Source organism: Pavona decussata, unplaced genomic scaffold (assembly GCF_977016875.1).
Source record: "Pavona decussata unplaced genomic scaffold, jaPavDecu1.1 SCAFFOLD_155, whole genome shotgun sequence".
Taxonomy (NCBI): Eukaryota; Metazoa; Cnidaria; class Anthozoa; order Scleractinia; family Agariciidae; genus Pavona; species Pavona decussata.
The window spans coordinates 3,374,846-3,392,852 of record NW_028145567.1 but is presented as its reverse complement, the minus strand read 5'-3'; the positions used below and the strand labels follow the sequence as shown (position 1 = coordinate 3,392,852).

Below are 18,007 nucleotides of genomic sequence, written 5' to 3'. Positions count from 1 at the left end.
TTGGAATCAATGGCCGATGAATGAAGTAGAATTTTTTGGCTTTAAATTGATCGGCAAAAGAAAGCTTCAACGGGATAAACGCTGGACTTGCGTTCTGTAAAAAGTGGATATTGATACTTCACCATCCCCGAAAGTTGCAGTTTTTTAATCAACTTCCTCATGTTTGGGATCAGACCGAAAATTATTACGGTAAACAGCAGCAAAAACAACAACTTGGTGTGGCTAGAAAATGGGGAAGTGGGTGACAAAGTGCTCCACTGGAACTTTAAAGGTCAGCCCTATGTACTCCTCGATCATTTCAACCTCTGCCTCCGCCCATGGCCGACTGTGACCGTTCCTGGTTAAAGATGGAAGATATACAGACAGATATAAGGGAGGGAGTTGGGCCTCCCCTCAGGGTCGGCTGTGGCCATTTGTGGGCCTCCCTAGGGTCACCACTAACCTATAATTATGTATATCCCAGGAGTACAAAATGTCGAGCTCAAGGGGCAAAAGTGCGACGAGTGGAGCACTTCATCCCCATTCCCAACTTTATTGAAAAACCCAACTGACTTCAGAGAAGAAGTACAAGAATTAACTAAATTAATGTCATATCATTACATCAGGTTGGAACTCTAAACCAATGGGGATTTTGTTTTTTTTCTCGGAGAATTGATTGTGACTCATAGAAAAGGATGTAGACTAAATGTACTTACAATAATGATGACCTTTACTAAGTAAAAATTTATACATCTATATATATTATGATTACTATTTGACAACGTGGCACGTAAGAAAGGTTTTGCAAGTCCTATGTCCAGTAAAATAAAGCAAAAGAAAAACAACGGGTGGGATGGGAGGGAATTTGAAAAGAAACCTTCAATGTGGTGCTTTGGTCGTGAAGAAAAAACAGAGTGACTAAGCACATGGGAATGCAAGCTAAAGAGCATGGCAGAGTGCCATATGATAAATAAACAATAAAGAGTCCAATGGTTCAGCTCACGAGAGGCTGCACGTGAAAACCACTGGACATAGGACAAAGTTCAAACAAGAGTTGCTGATTAACTAAAATTTATTTCCGGTGATCAATAAATTATATGATGCTTTGCCAGAAGTGTTTCGGTTTCAGGCTCAGTACGTTTCTCTGATTTATAATCATGGCGGTGAAGTGTTCTTTCAAAACGTGCCTTTTGATAGCCGTCTTGTTTACTGCTTTGGCTGCTATCTGTTCTGTAAGATGCCCTCCTTATAAACAGCACACGAGAACTTCATCAGAAGCGGGATCTAGGTTCCTGTCTTACCAAACATCGAGCGAATTGAGATCTAGACGTGGACATCGATCAAAGAGAGCTGGTAAGTAATAGTGTTTTACGAAAAAAGAAAACTGTCGACACTTCCTGAAAGAGCACCTTCAATATGAATACCTTGTGGATATTTCTTAAGATTTATCTAGCATCTGTTGAAGGAGCAGCACTCTTGTTTGTGTGCGCCCGCAATGAACTCAACTGCCACTATAGATGCTGAGTTAAAGAAAATTTCTTCCGTTTTTTCATGCAGGTGAGACTACCTTGTAAGCATGGGCAAGGTACTTCACTGACGCTTCTATGCAAGCGAAAAATTGTCGTTGTTTAGCTTGGCTCATATGTAGATAGGCGACTGTAGAAAGCGGTGGACGATCAAGCGAGAGCGACTGTTTGCAATCAGCGTGGCGTACCCCCTATCCCCTCCAGGTTTATTTCGGTGAATACCTGTTCGGAGGGCCTTACTCGCCTCAAAATATCGGATTTAGTTGTGGAAAAACTCTCACGCTTTCTTCGGCAAAATGACAGCTCAAAATTTCATAACACTGAAAAACTAATTCCTTTCGTCTTCGGAAGGGCAAATATGTCGATAAACTGCGAAATGAGGTCGTCCAGCATTTTCGTAACGCCAGCAAAACCTCGTAAATTCAAGGAATACCATTCCATTCCCTAAAACGTTCTGCAACTTTTCAATTGTTTTACTTGCTTAGATGTTCTCGTTGGATGCCCCAGGCATTTGCTTGCGCTTAGGATCGTTTCCTAACTTGACCAAACAAGAGTAAGGCGATCGGTCAGTGTAAAATGCAGACTGCAGACTGGGGGCAAAATGCAGATTCGGGGTAAAATGCAGACTGAACACTGCAGACCAGGGGTGAAATGCAGACTAAATTAAATTAAATTTTGTTCGGTTGGGCAGGTTGTATCCCGGAGAGTATTCATTCATTTTAAACCGTGAGAACTGTTTTCATTTTCTACGATTTTTTCGCAAGCGCTAAATTCCTTTCTCGTTATCTGCACAACAAAAATCTTTTCATATTTGAATTCTACATTTACTCAGCTTTCTATAGAGACAAAAATGAGCTCGATAGGACATATATTTACCGAGATACGAATTTTTGAGTTTTCTGTACTCGGTTTGTTTACAACGTAATTAATTCACGGCGGACAGTACATCCATCCGCGCACTTTAAAATTCACCGATATATTTCGAAAGCACATCGTCAAATGCATTTTTTTTTTTTCAAAACTAAAACATTTAAATATCTTGTTGAGCGGTTTTTCTCTTTATTTCGAAGCGAATTCTTGGAGAAATAATTTTTGAAAGTATTGGAAGAAGTAGGGCGCCGTCCCCAAAAGTCACGCAATGAAATCGGCTAAGTTCTTTTCGCAAGCCTCAAATTCCTTTTTCGCTAACAACGCTACATATATCTTTTTGGAATTCTACACTTACTTATTAGCTTCCTATACAGACCAAAATCACTTCGAGTGTTTTACATGTAACTTTAAAAACATAGTCTTTATAATTTAGTCTGCATTTTACCCCGAGTCTGCATTTTACCCCCAGTCTGCAGTCTGCAGTCTGCAGTCTGTAGTCTGCATTTTACACTGACCGGTAAGGCGATTGAAAACTTAGATATGATGTCAGAACTTGGCATGCGCATGCACATTAAAAACTGATTAAAAAGTTTGACCTTATTTCCTGTGTCCTTGCTTCTTTGCGCACGGCTTAACTCAGAGTAACCTTATATGTGTTCAGATCACGTTCACTGTTACATGAGTGGGTACGAAGGATTGTTAGTTCACTGACTGACTCCTGACTAGATTGTCGGTTTATTGTAATCAGGAGCATTATAAGCAAACTAGTCTGCGATTGTTGTACTAGTTGTTGTTGTACCCTCGCCTCGATTCGACACAGCTACTTGAGCATATCTGTCACCTATCCGCTTACACTTCTGTAGCTGCATGAGTAAACAAGATAGTTAACCTGTATTGCACGAAACTTGTTATGAACTGGAATTTCGCTATTCAATTTACAGTCGAACCAGGTCAAGCGTACCCTCCTAGACTCTATTAATGGATCGATTATTTGAAAATTGAACCCATTAGTCGTTTCAAAGAATGCATTCATTCATTCATTGTTAGCGCGGATCAATGCTCAAATTAAAATTCCATTCTTATTGGCTTTTAAGTTGAACATTGATCCGCGCTAACAGTAAAAGCAATAGCCTGTAAAATTTAAACTATAGTACATTTGAAACAGCTCGTTCGTTCAAACTGTTCCCGCATGTTGTTGACACGTTCATATATTAAAGCCATTATGCAAATTTGGTCATGGGAAGAGCACAAAGTCAAGCGCTTGCTGAAATGAGTCAGGCTGAAAATTCCAATTTATCTTTCATGAATAGCATTACCCACCTTGTTGCATGAAAAGTATGGTATATATCTCATAAGACTGTCCATTATACCGCGAAAAATAGCGCAACACATGTGTCGAAGGTCATTGCCATTGTCGAAGGTCAACTGAAATGAACATCTTTTACTGTGAGTTCGCATACTTTTCGCTGAATTAATTTGCATATACCTCAAAAAGAGAACTGCTTATTATGATAAAACGCTTCCAATTTTTTTTCTCATTTTTTTAACAACTAACGGAATAAACGCCAGTGTATAAACGTAAAATGTCCACTGATTTAGTGATCATTTAACTTACCCGACAGGACCCATTTTCACCGTGCCTGGTTGAAAATGGCGAATTTTCTCTCTGACAGTACGCGTTGACTGCTGCAAACTACGAGAATGCTTTTTGGAAAATCCACTTTTATACAAATCAAGAATTTCCGCTCTGAATATGTTGAAAAGGGTTTTTTTCCGGCGGGCTTACTGGTTTTGTGGTTTCATGCATTGTTCGTATAATCCAATCAGAAATCGAATTTTGATTTGAATACTTGAAACGACTAACGGCTTCAATTTTCAAATAATAGATTCATTAATAGAATCTAGGGGGGTACGCTTGACCTGGTTCGACTGTAAAAGTTGAGCCATTTTTGCATTAGCTTGCATTTAAGGAGCCTTAAAAGCGGTGCATTTTAACGGGAGACTTTAAAGCGGTGCATTTAAGGGGCCTTAAGAGCCGATTTCTGAAATTATCAAAAATCGGGCGTCAGTCGTGAAATTTCGAATTCCTTCACATTTTGCCCATATAATCTTTATAGTGGAGTATTTTCAAAAATAACGTTAAAAGTTTCGTCAGCGTGTTATTTTTTTCGAAATCGGGCAAAGTTTGAAATACGGCAAATTAGCGTCCTTTTGGTCACGAAACGTACTGAAAATTACCCATTTCCATCTCGCTCGTAGAAAGAAACGCGATGTCCTCCATTAATGAAATGTTTACAAAATATAGATACATCTCTCTTCTTCATAATGCACTAGTTAAATTTAGATAAGTTTGAAAATTGGAGATGCTTCGGCCGTTAGCAGAAACCCCATTTCGGCAGTTTAAAAATTTAGCAAATTTCATCCAATTTCAACACAAAAGAAACCTAATTGGTACGTCAAGTTTGAATTTAAAATGAAGACATTGTTGAAGCACAACCTTTGCAGTTTACTGTGTTAAAATATTTCTGGCGGCAATGCAAAAGTACCCCGTCGAGAGACCAAAATGTGAAGGGTACTTTGACACGAGGAGAGCCTGTGAAACGAACAACGGCCGTCACGCTACTAGACTGTTCACAGTCCCCCTATTTTTCCGTGGGATTTTCGAGACCGGTACGCTTCGATGGAATCGCCGCCATCTTGGTTTGTAAAAGCGAGCGCGATCTGGGGAGAGTGTCTAAACTACCGAGGGGAGCGGGAGTGGGTGTTAGTATAGTCGGTGAGGGGAAGCGAAAAAATAGAGGGACTGTAACAGCTTCTCACCGTCTCGCGTTCAAAAGGCCCATTGCACCAGCAACGGCAGCACTTCATTGGTCAATTAGACAATAGTAGTTCTGAAGCGTTGACAGCATGACTGACGTATCTTTCACCGCCAGTTCTAAAAGTGGATACGGCTGGCGTGTAATGTTGTGAAGTTTGTGGGGAATGTTTTGATTTTCATCGTTTGTCTCGTCGGCTTGGAGGCCTAATAGTATACAAACATCTGACTGAGTCACGTTTGCTGCGTATAAGTTCAAGCGGGATTAGTTGGACGTCGTCGAGTCAGAAAAGCTCGTGAAGCTCATTTAATCAACAAAGCTAAAACATTGCACCCTCTTGGTATAAATAGACGTGACGAAACACGCCAATGACATGTCTCACACTTGTAACTTAGTCTTAAACAACCAATCATTGTCACGCATTTTATATTTTAAATCTTCTTTGTAACGATCCTTTTATGTTTCTCACTTTTCTTTTTCGTTCAGCCCCCGAGGAAGGTTTGTATTGCAAACCGAAATATCGGGCAAAAAATTTCGTTTTTTTTAAAAAACAAATATATTTCAGTTATCCTAGCTTTTGTTGTTTGTTCTCTCAAGCTCGTCACCTCCGCCGTCGGGATCAGTCTGCCGTTAATATTTTGTATTTGAGATAATTTGCTGATCCAGGTCTACAAGTGATCCGGCACCACTCATTGGTTTGTCGCTGTGGAATTGCAGATTTTATTGTAGTTTAGACACTCTCCCCAGATCGCGCTCGCTTTTACAAACCAAGATGGCGGCAGCTCCATCGAAGCGTACCGGTCTCGAGAATCCCACGGAAAAATAGGGGGACTGTGAACAGTCTATCACGCTACAAATCAAGGGGTGTCTAGAAAACCCGGGGGGGGGGGTACTCCCCTATGTAAGGTATATAGGTATGTGCCACCCCAAAGGGTATGGTTTTTGAGCCGTTTTGGTCTTAAAACGGGTATAGATTTTGACAAATACGGTCTGAAATCGGGTCGGGTTTTTGGGTCGGGGAACATTTACGAAAGCTTACAAACATATTTTTCTTCTCAGTACGTAACTGGAACGACTAACTGATAGCGAGAAAAAGAAATAGACAAACTATGTCATTCTAGCTTACTTTTACTCCTTGCGTCAACTTCCGTTCGGCACTGATGCATAATTATCAGGTCTGAAAACGGGTATGAATTTTAGAGGTCAGGTCTGAAAACGGGTGTGGAAAATGGCATGTTTAGGTCTGAAATAGGGTCGGGATTTGAAGACCCGGGCGGCACACCCCCACCAAGAATTCCGAGGGGTACCCCCCCCCCGGGCTAGAAAACTCAGACCTAAAAAAACTCAGACCTCAGACCTAGAAAACTCAGACCCCCCAATTCTGGAAAACTCAGACCTAAAAAACTCAGACCCCCTTCAAACTGCATGTAGAAATCTCCGAAGAAAAAAAGGTTGGAAATTGGAATACATTTTCATTACGGTGAAATATTATACGCTATATTTGTACAGTGTCTGCCTTTTATTATTTTACAACTAATTGCAAGATAACGGGAAAGATAACAACAATGTTTCCCGTTTCGTCTCATGACACAAATTTGCTCTTTATGACAATAAATCGACTGATTGGCATTTGTAAATTTCTAAAATAATAAAATATTTTATACTTAAAAAATCACGGCTCGTGAAGTAAAATACGGAATTGTTTGTCGTTTGTTACTTGTTCGCCTTCGTAGCGCGTGGGAAGATAGTTCGGTTATCAGGTCCCACGCGGCTTTGATCACGCCCTAGTTTGTAAGAGTCACGCAGTTACAAGGATTTCAAGTTTCTCCGTTTAAAAAGAGTTACTGGCGCTGCAGATCAGATCACAGTGGTAAGTCCTCCTTAGCGAGTTTTTTCGAATTCAGGGCTAGAATAAACTGCTAGTTTATAGCAATTTCATAAACATTTATACTGCAATGCGAAAATCACATAGCTGATCTCTGCTGTTAACTTTGACCTCTTCTAAGTGAATTTATACCATCTTTGCTTGATAATTCTAAAGTAATTGCCTTTCCTGTCTTAAAAACTCAAGCAATAGATGAATTAAAGCTTAGAAATACTCTGACTTTTGGTATTTCCTGACTGTTGTATTTTTGAAAGTAGCCGAAGCAGAATAATGTAAACAGTTTCCTATTACACAACTAACGGCAAAATGTGCCTAATCCTGACTTCTACATGTGTAAAAATACATGAGTTGACAAAATCATACAAAATGTTATCCTACTAAGTTCAACAGAGAATAAGCTACTATTAGCAATTTCTGTACAGCTTATAGAAAACATATTCTTTGTCGCAAGTGATAATTTAACAAAGGACTTGATTTGTAGCGTGACGGCCGTTGTTCGTTTCACAGGCTCTCCTCGTGTCAAAGTACCCTTCACATTTTGGTCTCTCGACGGGGTACTTTTGCATTGCCGCCAGAAATATTTTAACACAGTAAACTGCAAAGGTTGTGCTTCAACAATGTCTTCATTTTAAATTCAAACTTGACGTACCAATTAGGTTTCTTTTGTGTTGAAATTGGATGAAATTTGCTAAATTTTTAAACTGCCGAAATGGGGTTTCTGCTAACGGCCGAAGCATCTCCAATTTTCAAACTTATCTAAATTTAACTAGTGCATTATGAAGAAGAGAGATGTGTCTATATTTTGTAAACATTTCATTAATGGAGAACATCGCGTTTCTTTCTACGAGCGAGATGGAAATGGGTAATTTTCAGTACGTTTCGTGACCAAAAGGACGCTAATTTGCCGTATTTCAAACTTTGCCCGATTTCGAAAAAAATAACACGCTGACGAAACTTTTAACGTTATTTTTGAAAATACTCCACTATAAAGATTATATGGGCAAAATGTGAAGGAATTCGAAATTTCACGACTGACGCCCGATTTTTGATAATTTCAGAAATCGGCTCTTAAAAGCTGTAAATGCACCACTTTTAAGAGTTGATCTATTTTATAGGAGGGTCTCAATGGGGTTAACCGTCAGCCGTCAAAAAGCCTGAAATTGAACTGTTAACTGTCCAAAAGGGCAATTTTTAAGTCAAGCGTCAAAAAAGCAGTTATTAGTAGCCGTCGAACGGTTTCAAGGTCTTTCAAATATCCGGCACTATTTCAGCTGCTTATCCCGGACTTCTCGGGCTCTCAAAGAATCGTTTCAACTGTTAAACCAGTTTCCTTGTTCCCAAATATACTCACTTTAAAGGGAGGGGTTCACATTTCAGCGCATGTGCATAAATGTAAATGCCTTATTTCTCTTTCTTATCAACTTTATGGCCTTAAAAATCCCACTCCCTGATGTACTTCAGTAATCACATTCTATAATTAGTCCAAGCAAAATGAGTGATGACCAAAATTCACAGAAAATGCTACTGGATTGTACTGATATTGTCGATATTGAATTTAGCGGTGACCCGTAGGATTTATTCCACGGTTGATGTGTTTACAGTTATTTGCATGCGAAATAATGCAATCATATGAAAAAATTACCACTCGAGTTACCTATTCCCTTCCGAATGGTTCATAAACAACGAATTAAATTAAACAGGCCTGGGTCTCTCTCCTCCGCAGAGGCTCCGCTGAGAAAAGTGAGTGCAGGCTTAAAATTCCGTGGAAGGCGACGGCGTTACGACGGAGCCTCTGCCAGAAACCACGCCCAATATGGCGTGCAATCCGGAGGAGTCATCTTGTAACTAGGGTGGTGTGCGTACTTATGTCATGAAAATGGCGGGTGTTTGTGAAATTGTCATGTTGCGCGATGTGGGAGATTTACTCACGAAAACTTACCTACATGCCTGGAAATCGGGAAAGTTTGTTCCTCTCACGATGACTGTTTAGAAAACGCTTTTATTTTGCTGTGATGCCTCGAATCATCACTACAAGAATGAAATTCAAGTGACACGAGCGACGATCGTGTGGAGATAAAAGAGACAGTGTATGCAAAGAAATGATTTATCGAGGAAACGTCTGCCAGCTGAGACCAAACAAAAACTGTCAATTCAGTTAATCAAAGCGTATTTTTTCTATACTCCGAAACGACCAAACTTAAATGCTAATTAAAATTAGCATTTAGTTCTCACGGGAAGCTTGTTATTTACTGTGATGAAACATCTGTCTTTTAAAATAAGGTTATAAAAAGCTAAAAGGCCTTTCAAGCCCAGAAAAAGCAATTATTTGTTCGTGACTTTTGTTGACTTTCACGAAGCGAAATGCACTACGTCCACTCTCCACGGGTTTCAAGGTGGGCTTCAAATACAAACGATTTTGCTTTTTTCTAGAAATTGTGAAATCTCACCTTAAAACTAACAACCACAAACTGTAGAGACAAAGTAAATGCTGACTTCCGCCAAGAATGAAACTGTCAAATTTAGAGATGACCGAGAAATCTATCGATGTACAAGAAAACGACAAAGATGTACAAGAAAACGACATGCTTCTGGAAGAGGTTCGCCGCCAAGTCAACCCTCTCAGCTTTTGCGCCTGCACTCACTTCGTTCAGCGGATACACATAACACCCCATCGAACCTCTGCTGAGGAGAGAGGGCCTGGGTCATAGCGAGCAATGGCGAAAAGGTATTTTGATTCATGGACATGCGCAGAACCGTGAACCCCTCCCTTTGTCTTTTCCACTCATTTTGCATCCTCGTTCCCAGAGTCTTCGATCTTCTGGTCAGCGGTTGGATCGTAGGCCCTGGTAACAGCCGTTACCAGGTTGCCAGCCGTTACCAGGTTGCCGTTGCCAAATGTCGTGAATTTCACGACATCCGGTAGCGCACACTCAGTGTGATAAATTACCATTGCGCTTGCTCAGTATTATTATTGCTCAGTACTGCTCAGTGTTAGGAAGTAAAAACAAATTCGCAGAAGCGTAGCATTTTTCACCTTATAGCGCATCAGGTTTTTGACAGCCAATGAAAAAAAAGATATTTTTGGATGGACCCAGAGCCACTCGATCAACAAATTTAGAAAAAAACGTTGGGGCTCTTGGGACGAGAATGCTCATTTTGCGTCTAAACTGATATCACAACTAACTTCCGGTTTCAAAATTTTAGTGATTTACTGCACTGCTAATATAACGAGTTTCTGACCAAAAAACAACCTCCAGAACACAATTGTTAACATTAAAAAACACAAAAGTTAATATCAACTTTAACTCATGTCTTTTTGTCAATCGGCGTTTGAGGCCGTTTTGAAGCGTTTTCAGCGAGTTAGCGCCGGTGGGGGTGATCCACTAGAAAAAAATCTAGTAGATAACCACCACCAGCGCTAACTCGCTGAAAACGCTTCAAAACGGCCTCAAACGCCGGGAAACAACAAAGAGTACAACACGGATACAAGGCAAGGCAGTTTTATTAACAGAACATTAAATTTTAGGTATTTAAATCAAACCCGAAGGCAAGAGTCGCGTTCGCGTACGTGTCATTTATTCCTCTTATTTCGCGCTTGGGCCGCCTGTGATTGAACGTTTGCATTTTGCGGCCGGAGATAGAAATGCGTGAGGTGTTGTGTTCAGCTGTATGTACATTCATTGTTTGCGTCTTGATCTTATCAATTACGTGTGACACCCGGGGTTTGACACCGCAGGGAAACTTATCGCACTGTGGAATTTCCTATTCTTTCACTCACTTTAGGGTAAGCTCCTTAAAAGGTTTTCATGTTTGCGTTTGGAATTGCCTTGGATCTTTAAAGTTAATTGAACGATTCCTGCCGAGGACAGAAATGCGTGAAGTGTAGTGTTCAGTGTTGTGTTCGGCTACACTGTAAATTAAATTCGGTGTCAGTTACGTCCTGATCTTATCGATAACGTTTTGAAACCGAAGGGAGATTTACCGCACTGTGGAATTTCCTATTCCTTCACTCACGTAATTTCCTCGGATTTTTAGGGTAACCTCCTTTAAAGGCTTTCATGTTTGCGTCTCATGTTTGCTCCTCCCTTGTTTTTTCTAAGCGGGGGGAGTATCAAACAACACATCTACTAGTACTAGCTGTTTTCTTTTAAGAATAAGTTATTCGTTAGGTTGATTTTACGTCCTTGTTTTTTGTCCCGTATTGCCGGCTGATGGTGAATAATACATGCACTATACGTAGACTAATGAATAATTTATGATTTTGATTAAATTCCGATTAAATTGATATAAAGTTTTCGACACACCGAGCGAGCGAGCGAGTGGCAATTTTGCCCACATTACGATAACTCGCTTATTGCGCATACGCGCATTCACGAGTTAAAAATTAAGGGTGTCGACAAGCTTTATTTGCTTTTAACTCTAACTTGAACTTTTAACTCTGACTTGTACTCTTACAACATCACCACTGAAGAATACTAAAAGCCTCGGTCAAACAGACGCAACATTTCACGCAACATCACGCAATCTTGTTGCGCACAACATGTTGCGTCTTTTTAATCACTCTGTTGCGACATGTGGCGACATGGTGCATGTTGTTGCGTGGATGTTGCGTCAAGTTTGGTTTAGATCAAACTTTTTACGCAACTTCGTGTAACATTTCCATTGTTGTCGGGATTGTTTCATCATGTTGCGTTTGTGTGACCGATACTCTCAACATTGTTTGGTTGGCGCAAGTGCAAATCATGTTAAACACTTGATTGAAATATGGATTTCGGTAAAATAACTGAATTCCTGAGATACCCGGAAGGTAACTGACAACTCAGAAACAACTAAAAAAGGAAAGTGGTCAAGGGTAATAAATCATCAAAGTCGGGCAAATCGGTGAAGCGGTGGACTGTAGAAGAAACGGAGATGCTTCTGTTCCAGTAACATGTGTGTTATGGGTCGTCCTTCGTAAATAAAGATTACCACTGTAGAGGGAAGAGAGAAAAGGCGTATGTGGAGCAACATGTTGCGTTTGTCTGACCAGCCCCGAACACAACAAGTTTTAACAACCCGCGGCAATGTTGCACGATGTTGGGTGAATTGTTACGTCTGTTTGACTGAGGCTTAACAACCATTTTTATGGTAGTTAGAGGGCCACCGTAACAAGCTCGCACTCTCTACTAACAGCAGTTGACATTGTTCTCGGGGACACTGAAACAAATCAAAGCAGCTTGACAGGACTGCTTTTAATTCTCAGGAGTACTGATAAGGTTTAAAAGACCTATAACTGAAGTATTATTTGTTTCTTTTCTAGATGTGGAACATAAACTTATACCTTTAAACTACGATTACAGTTATGCGTATGGTTGCTTAGTAGACATTCCAATCCAGAATAAAACACTAGATAAAACGTTCACACCCGAGAAAGAAAAGACGGTTCTCATGGAGATATTCAACCAAACGGATGGACATAACTGGAAGAACAGAACACACTGGGGAAATCACTCAGTACCTCATTGTTTTTGGTACGGAATCACATGCGATCACACACGTCGCTACGTTGTCAGTGTCAACTTAAGGAAAAACAACTTGTCTGGGACTCTTCCTAGAAGTCTATGGATCTTACGTAATCTGTTGTGCTTGTGTATTAGCGGGAACAATGGGCTGCATGGTAAAATCGAAAACATTCTTTTCGCCAATATGACCAGTTTACTCCGGGTTGATCTCGGCTTTAACAAGTTATACGGCCGGATACCCAGTGAACGTTTGGTGCAGATGAGGTCCCTGGTAAAAATCCAACTTTGTTGTCAAGTAGGCCGAGAACGTCTTTATGGGAAAATTCCAGAGGGCATTGGAAACTTAACAGATTTGCAAGTGCTTAGTCTAGGGGAAAGCAGATTAAATGGCTCAATACCAAAAAGCATTGCGAAACTGCAAAAGCTCTGGTACTTAGAACTTCAATCTGCAACATATTTACGCAGTGGCTTCGAAAACCTGTTTAACCTGTCCTCTTTACGCTACATGCACCTCTCTTATGCTGGGTTAAGTGGAACTCTGCCCGACCAATTTGGAATATATTTCCCTGAAATGATCGAGTGTCAATTACAAGGAAACAATTTTACAAGAGGCATCCCTTCAACAGTTGGAAATATGACAAAATTAACCATTTTAAACTTAGCAGGTAACAATTTTTGTGGACAAATTCCAAGAAGTATTGGCTTAATTCCTAGGCTTAAATATGCTGACTTCAGTGGGAACAACATTTCGTCGTTTGAGAAAGGACTCCAGTTTAAGTCCGCATCATTGGAAAAGTTGATTTTGGCTAATAACAAACAGCTTACTTCGAGTTTCGACGATTTCGTCGATGTAATTAAACCATTATATAACTTACGAATCCTTAATATCAGTGAATGCCATTTTTATGGGGCAATCCCAGAAAAGCTGTGGAGAAAGTTTCAAAACTTGATCTCTGTAGATTTTAGTAAGAACAGATTGTCTAAAGAAATTCCATCGCCCAGTGCTTTAAATATGTTCTTCCTTTCTGATGTTGATGTATCTTCAAACAACCTTTCAGGCCAACTTCCTCAAATTACGATACCTTCCCTAAAGTTCATTGATATTTCAAATAATTCACTTATGCATGGAGCAGACGACCTTGAATCATTACCCAGCTTTATGAAAGTAGATTTTACAACTTTAACACACAGAAATCGTTCAGACAAGTTCAAATGCCCCAATCTACGTCTTACGTACAATAATGGATTGGTGATCGTAGATCCCAGCTATTTTCGTTATCGTCTATGCATTTGCGATATTGGGTATTATGGATCGAGGAAAACTTGCTTGCCTTGTATGGCAGGGGCGGTGTGTCAAAATCAAACGTCCCCGGCGAAGGACATGGTAATGAACGAGGGATACTGGCCATCAACAGTTGGTAAGAACGTGACTCATCTGGTTAAATGCTCACGAGCATTGGGTATCAATCACCTAGAAAAGACATCATGCAATCCAACAGGCACTTGTAATTGTTCGTTGAAGGAGGGAAATACAATTTGTAGGAAGTCATGCCTCTGTAGTAATGGCAGTGAAGGTCGATTTTGTTCACGCTGTGAAGATGGGTACTACAAGCAAGGCATCCTCTGCTACGCCTGCCCGAAAATGAAGACCAGTGTCTACATCTTAGCAGCACTTGTCGTTTTGACAATGGTGCTTCTGATTCTAGCCTTTACAGCTTTTTACAAGAAGATACGTTCTCTTTCAGTGGTATTCGCCTTTCTTCAAATCATTGTTTTAGCGATATTAGCCACATTTCACTTCATCCCCAGCTGGTTACTCGAACTCAATGTAATAGCTCTAATTGTTGGCTTGGCTCGAAGAGGTAAGGCTGCCCAAGGAATTCTCAACATCAGCATGTTTTATTTCCAGACCTTGGATGCTATGATTTCCAACTCTGATGTCTGGCCTAATGAAGTCCTCGAAACGCAGCGATACATTAGCAGTGTGCTTAACCTCCGTTTCTCTGGCTTGGCCTGTGTCATGCCTAGCTTGTTTACGCCTCTGGGCGAGCTTCTCTCTGTTATCCTTCTGCCAGTAATCTGTATAGCGGCTATCTGGCTATATTATGGTATCTGCTATTTTATCCTCAGACTGCGCCATTTGCTTGACAGACGATTGCCATTACGGAATAGCTGTTCACAGCTATCTATCGTGTCGTTGAATCTCATGTATTTTCCCATTGTAAAGAAAACGGCTTCAGTTTTGGCTCCCTGCAGAGACGATAATGGCTATCATTACCTCCTGGAAGCACCATGGATAGAGTGCAATTGTCATCTCTACAACGTTTTACAGACATTCGGTTGGCTTGCGGTGGTACTGTACGTAATTGGGGTACCTTTTGGAGTATTCTTACCTCTTCTTCGAATGAAAGTTTCTATGAGAGACCAACTGACGCCACAAAAACAAAAAGCTTTGGACAGTTGGCTCGGTTCCATTTACTTGCCATACAGAAGAGAATTCCGTTCCTATTTTGAAATAGTACTTCTTCTAAGGCGTATGCTAGTTGCATTCTCGCTTTCTTTCATCCCGCAGGCCTCATCGTTTCAGGCGATTGCAGTTTGTTTTATTTTGTTGGTCTCCCTTTGCTTCCAGCTCCGTTTCAGACCATTCTACGATTCCTACCAAGCCATTGCTTTGGAAAACTCAGTTGAGACCCTAGTTCTTTTGACCCTTCATTTTTCGTTTGTGAATATAAGGTATGTTGTTCTGGACAAGGAATCCTCCTCTCCTATCATTTGGATGACTTTAGTGGTAAATGTCGTTCTACTATGCGGCATAGTCTTTTGCATTATTCTATTGCTTGGAAAGGCTCATGTGATAGAAAATCCTCAAGCGGTGTCTCATAGTGAGGAATTAGATAACGCATCTCGGGAGGAGGAAAACGAGCAAAGCGTGTCTGACAGGCATATAGATACCCCTACATCACCACTGATTAACAATGGTCCAGAGGAACTGTATGGGACGTTTGATGAATAGTTGGAGCTTGGCAATCATGTGACTGGAGTTTAACGTCTTTCAATCTCAATTTTCTGATAAACAGAAAGTTAAAGCACAAACAACTCATACTTCAAGAACGTAGTGCTCCTTGAATGAGAATAGTCGCACATAAATATGTCACGACCACAAACTCCGGTTTGATCCTCGAAAGTAGAGCAGGGCCTTCCACACATTCAACTGAACAGTAACCCGGATAATTAGTTAATTCTACAGATGAAGTCCCTTCTACAGCGTAATAAACAATATTAGAAAAGTTCCGGACGACAGCTGTCATTTTACAGACTCAAAGGTTAGAACCATAACGCATAGCATGATACATAGTTCGATAAAGTGATTCTCAACTAGGGACTTTAAAATGGTTAGAATCACATTACAGGAGTCGAAAGGAGAGACCACACACTGGAGAGTCGAATTTGGACTCTGGAAACTGGATAATTATCATATGGCTAATTGGTGTCAATTTTTTTAGACGGAATACGACTAAGACATTACTCCAATGAAGGAATCAAAGTATATTTTTACAGGGAACCGCTCCAATAACTTTATCGTTTGGATGCTTATGGTGCATAATACTGCTGCTTGGAGAGATTCTTGTCGTTCGTCTTAACCCTTCGTCACCGCTAGTTAGAAATGGACAAGGAGATCAATATGGGATGTTTGATGATGACTCACAAAATGATCATTACATGTCGAGAGGTAAACAAGTACCACTGACAGGAATGTGCTACCCATTCGATATAAAATTCAAGCCAGTGGTACCACCAGTGATTATGTATACACTGCTTTTATGACCTACGTTTTATGGCATAGCATAACTAACAATTATTTAACGAGATCTTCTGGGCGGAGACCGTTTCCATATTATAGAAAAGCATAATTATGAAACGTGCAAAATGTTCCGACGAACGAAGCGCACATTTCCAACATTTAATAGGTCAAGGTCTCTTTTAGTAGAATTTGTGCTAGGTGGTATCTTAGTTAAGTAGCCAGTAAAAGGCTTAACTGCTCATATGCAGTTGACTAGGTAATCGCTGCCTTTGATTGTATGGGCTTGTAGTTTTTAATAGCTTCTTGTGTTCTTAGTTGCTCTTAACATTACTCTATTTTAACAATATTGTGAACCGCACCTGAATATATCCATATAGAGGTTTGCGCTATATAAAAGTAAATTATTGTTATTATTATTATGCCCCATATATAACCAGCACCGCGGGTACGTAATGCCTAAGAGCTTTAATTTGAAATTTCTACCCATAGACTGACAATTGTGAGGCCATTTTTAAAGCGTTATGAGTACCGACAAAGGAGACGAATGCTTAGACTGCTATCAGTCCCTTTCTAACTAGTTGGGCGGCGAGTTGTGTTTGTTCGTGACGGAAACAACAGAATTGGATCTAGCGCACGATGGAAGAAAAATGATTTTTTCTTACTTTTTGCTAGTTGCAGTACTGTCGAGTTCACGTCGCTCTTTTAGCTCTCACGCTCGTCTAACCAGAAAGAGACTGGAAGTAGTGCAAGGAGCAGTAGCGAATCTGGGGGAGGGACCCTCGGTTCCGGGCTCTTCCCTTGTTTTTTAGACCAAAGACGAGACCCGTAGGGCCGAGATTTTTAGTTTTACGAAGAGAAGCGACAGTTGGCGTTTCAAGCAGTAGAGCTTCGTTAGAGCGAATCAAGACGAAGGGCTAACGCTCGAAACGTCATTGCTAGAATCTCTTTACCGCTGTCACTGATGCCCGACACAAGGTGAATAGGTAACGAAATGTTTAAAACATTTCTGATAATTGTTTTCGTTGCTATAAGAGTGCTCACACGAACACTTCAAAGATGCTGAGAGTTTGCAGGTTACTAAAGTGAGAGAAAAAAAAGTAGTTTTATTTTACTCTTTCTCCTTCACACGTGAAGAAGAAATCTATCACCTACGCGGGGCAATTCGGTATTTTTGTATTCTATTCGTTTATTAGCAATTTGTAGTTTACTTTACAAAATGATTCAATCCTGATTTTCTGCCTTTTGCAAATTTTTCGGACGAATATGTGTAAGCGAAGCGTACAGTCGATTGCTTGAACAAAACTACAAAGTCAAGACCAAACCCAAGGCATCTTACTTTGTCACATCGGTTTCAGCGCTTACCTTCAGCTCGTCTGATTGGCTGACCCTATGACCGGGGGACGGGGAGACGGTCAGTCCAGAGGGGATGGGTACTGCTACAAATGACTATTGCATAAGAGTTTGTATATGGACTGATTCGGACTGAAAATGATAACCAAGTGATAAGTGATAAGTAAGTGAGCAAATAAGGTAAATCACTAAATAAAGCTGGTAAAAGGTTACCTGGTGTCGTTTCTTATGAGCTGATCAATTTGAACCTTATTACCAAGAACAACCAACTGGAC

At 40.4% G+C, this 18,007-nt stretch overlaps 1 protein-coding gene and 1 pseudogene across 2 annotated transcripts in view; both read left to right on the top strand.

Annotated features, from left to right (window-relative positions):
* Positions 1 to 97: 97 nt before the first annotated feature.
* On the top strand, positions 98 to 17,944 carry LOC146465911 (uncharacterized). Its single transcript, XM_085128079.1, has 2 exons — positions 98 to 1,332; positions 12,376 to 17,944. The coding sequence occupies exons 1-2, from the start codon at positions 1,137 to 1,139 to the stop codon at positions 15,591 to 15,593; spliced, it is 3,414 nt and encodes a 1,137-aa protein (XP_084984205.1). The 5' UTR covers positions 98 to 1,136; the 3' UTR covers positions 15,594 to 17,944.
* Positions 1,223 to 18,007, top strand: part of LOC146465909 (putative leucine-rich repeat-containing protein DDB_G0281931) — a 31,009-nt pseudogene continuing 14,224 nt past the window's right edge. Inside the window, exon 1 of the transcript XR_014868178.1 lies at positions 1,223 to 1,332. The product of XR_014868178.1 is annotated as a putative leucine-rich repeat-containing protein DDB_G0281931 (transcript). The remainder of the gene's footprint in view (positions 1,333 to 18,007) is intronic.

Coding starts and splice junctions, on each gene's coding strand:
- LOC146465911 (XM_085128079.1), top strand. CDS start 1,137: ATGGCGGTGAAGTGTTCTTTCAAAACGTGCCTTTTGATAGCCGTCTTG. Junction 1,333..12,375: donor ACATCGATCAAAGAGAGCTG/GTAAGTAATAGT, acceptor TTTCTTTTCTAG/ATGTGGAACATAAACTTATA.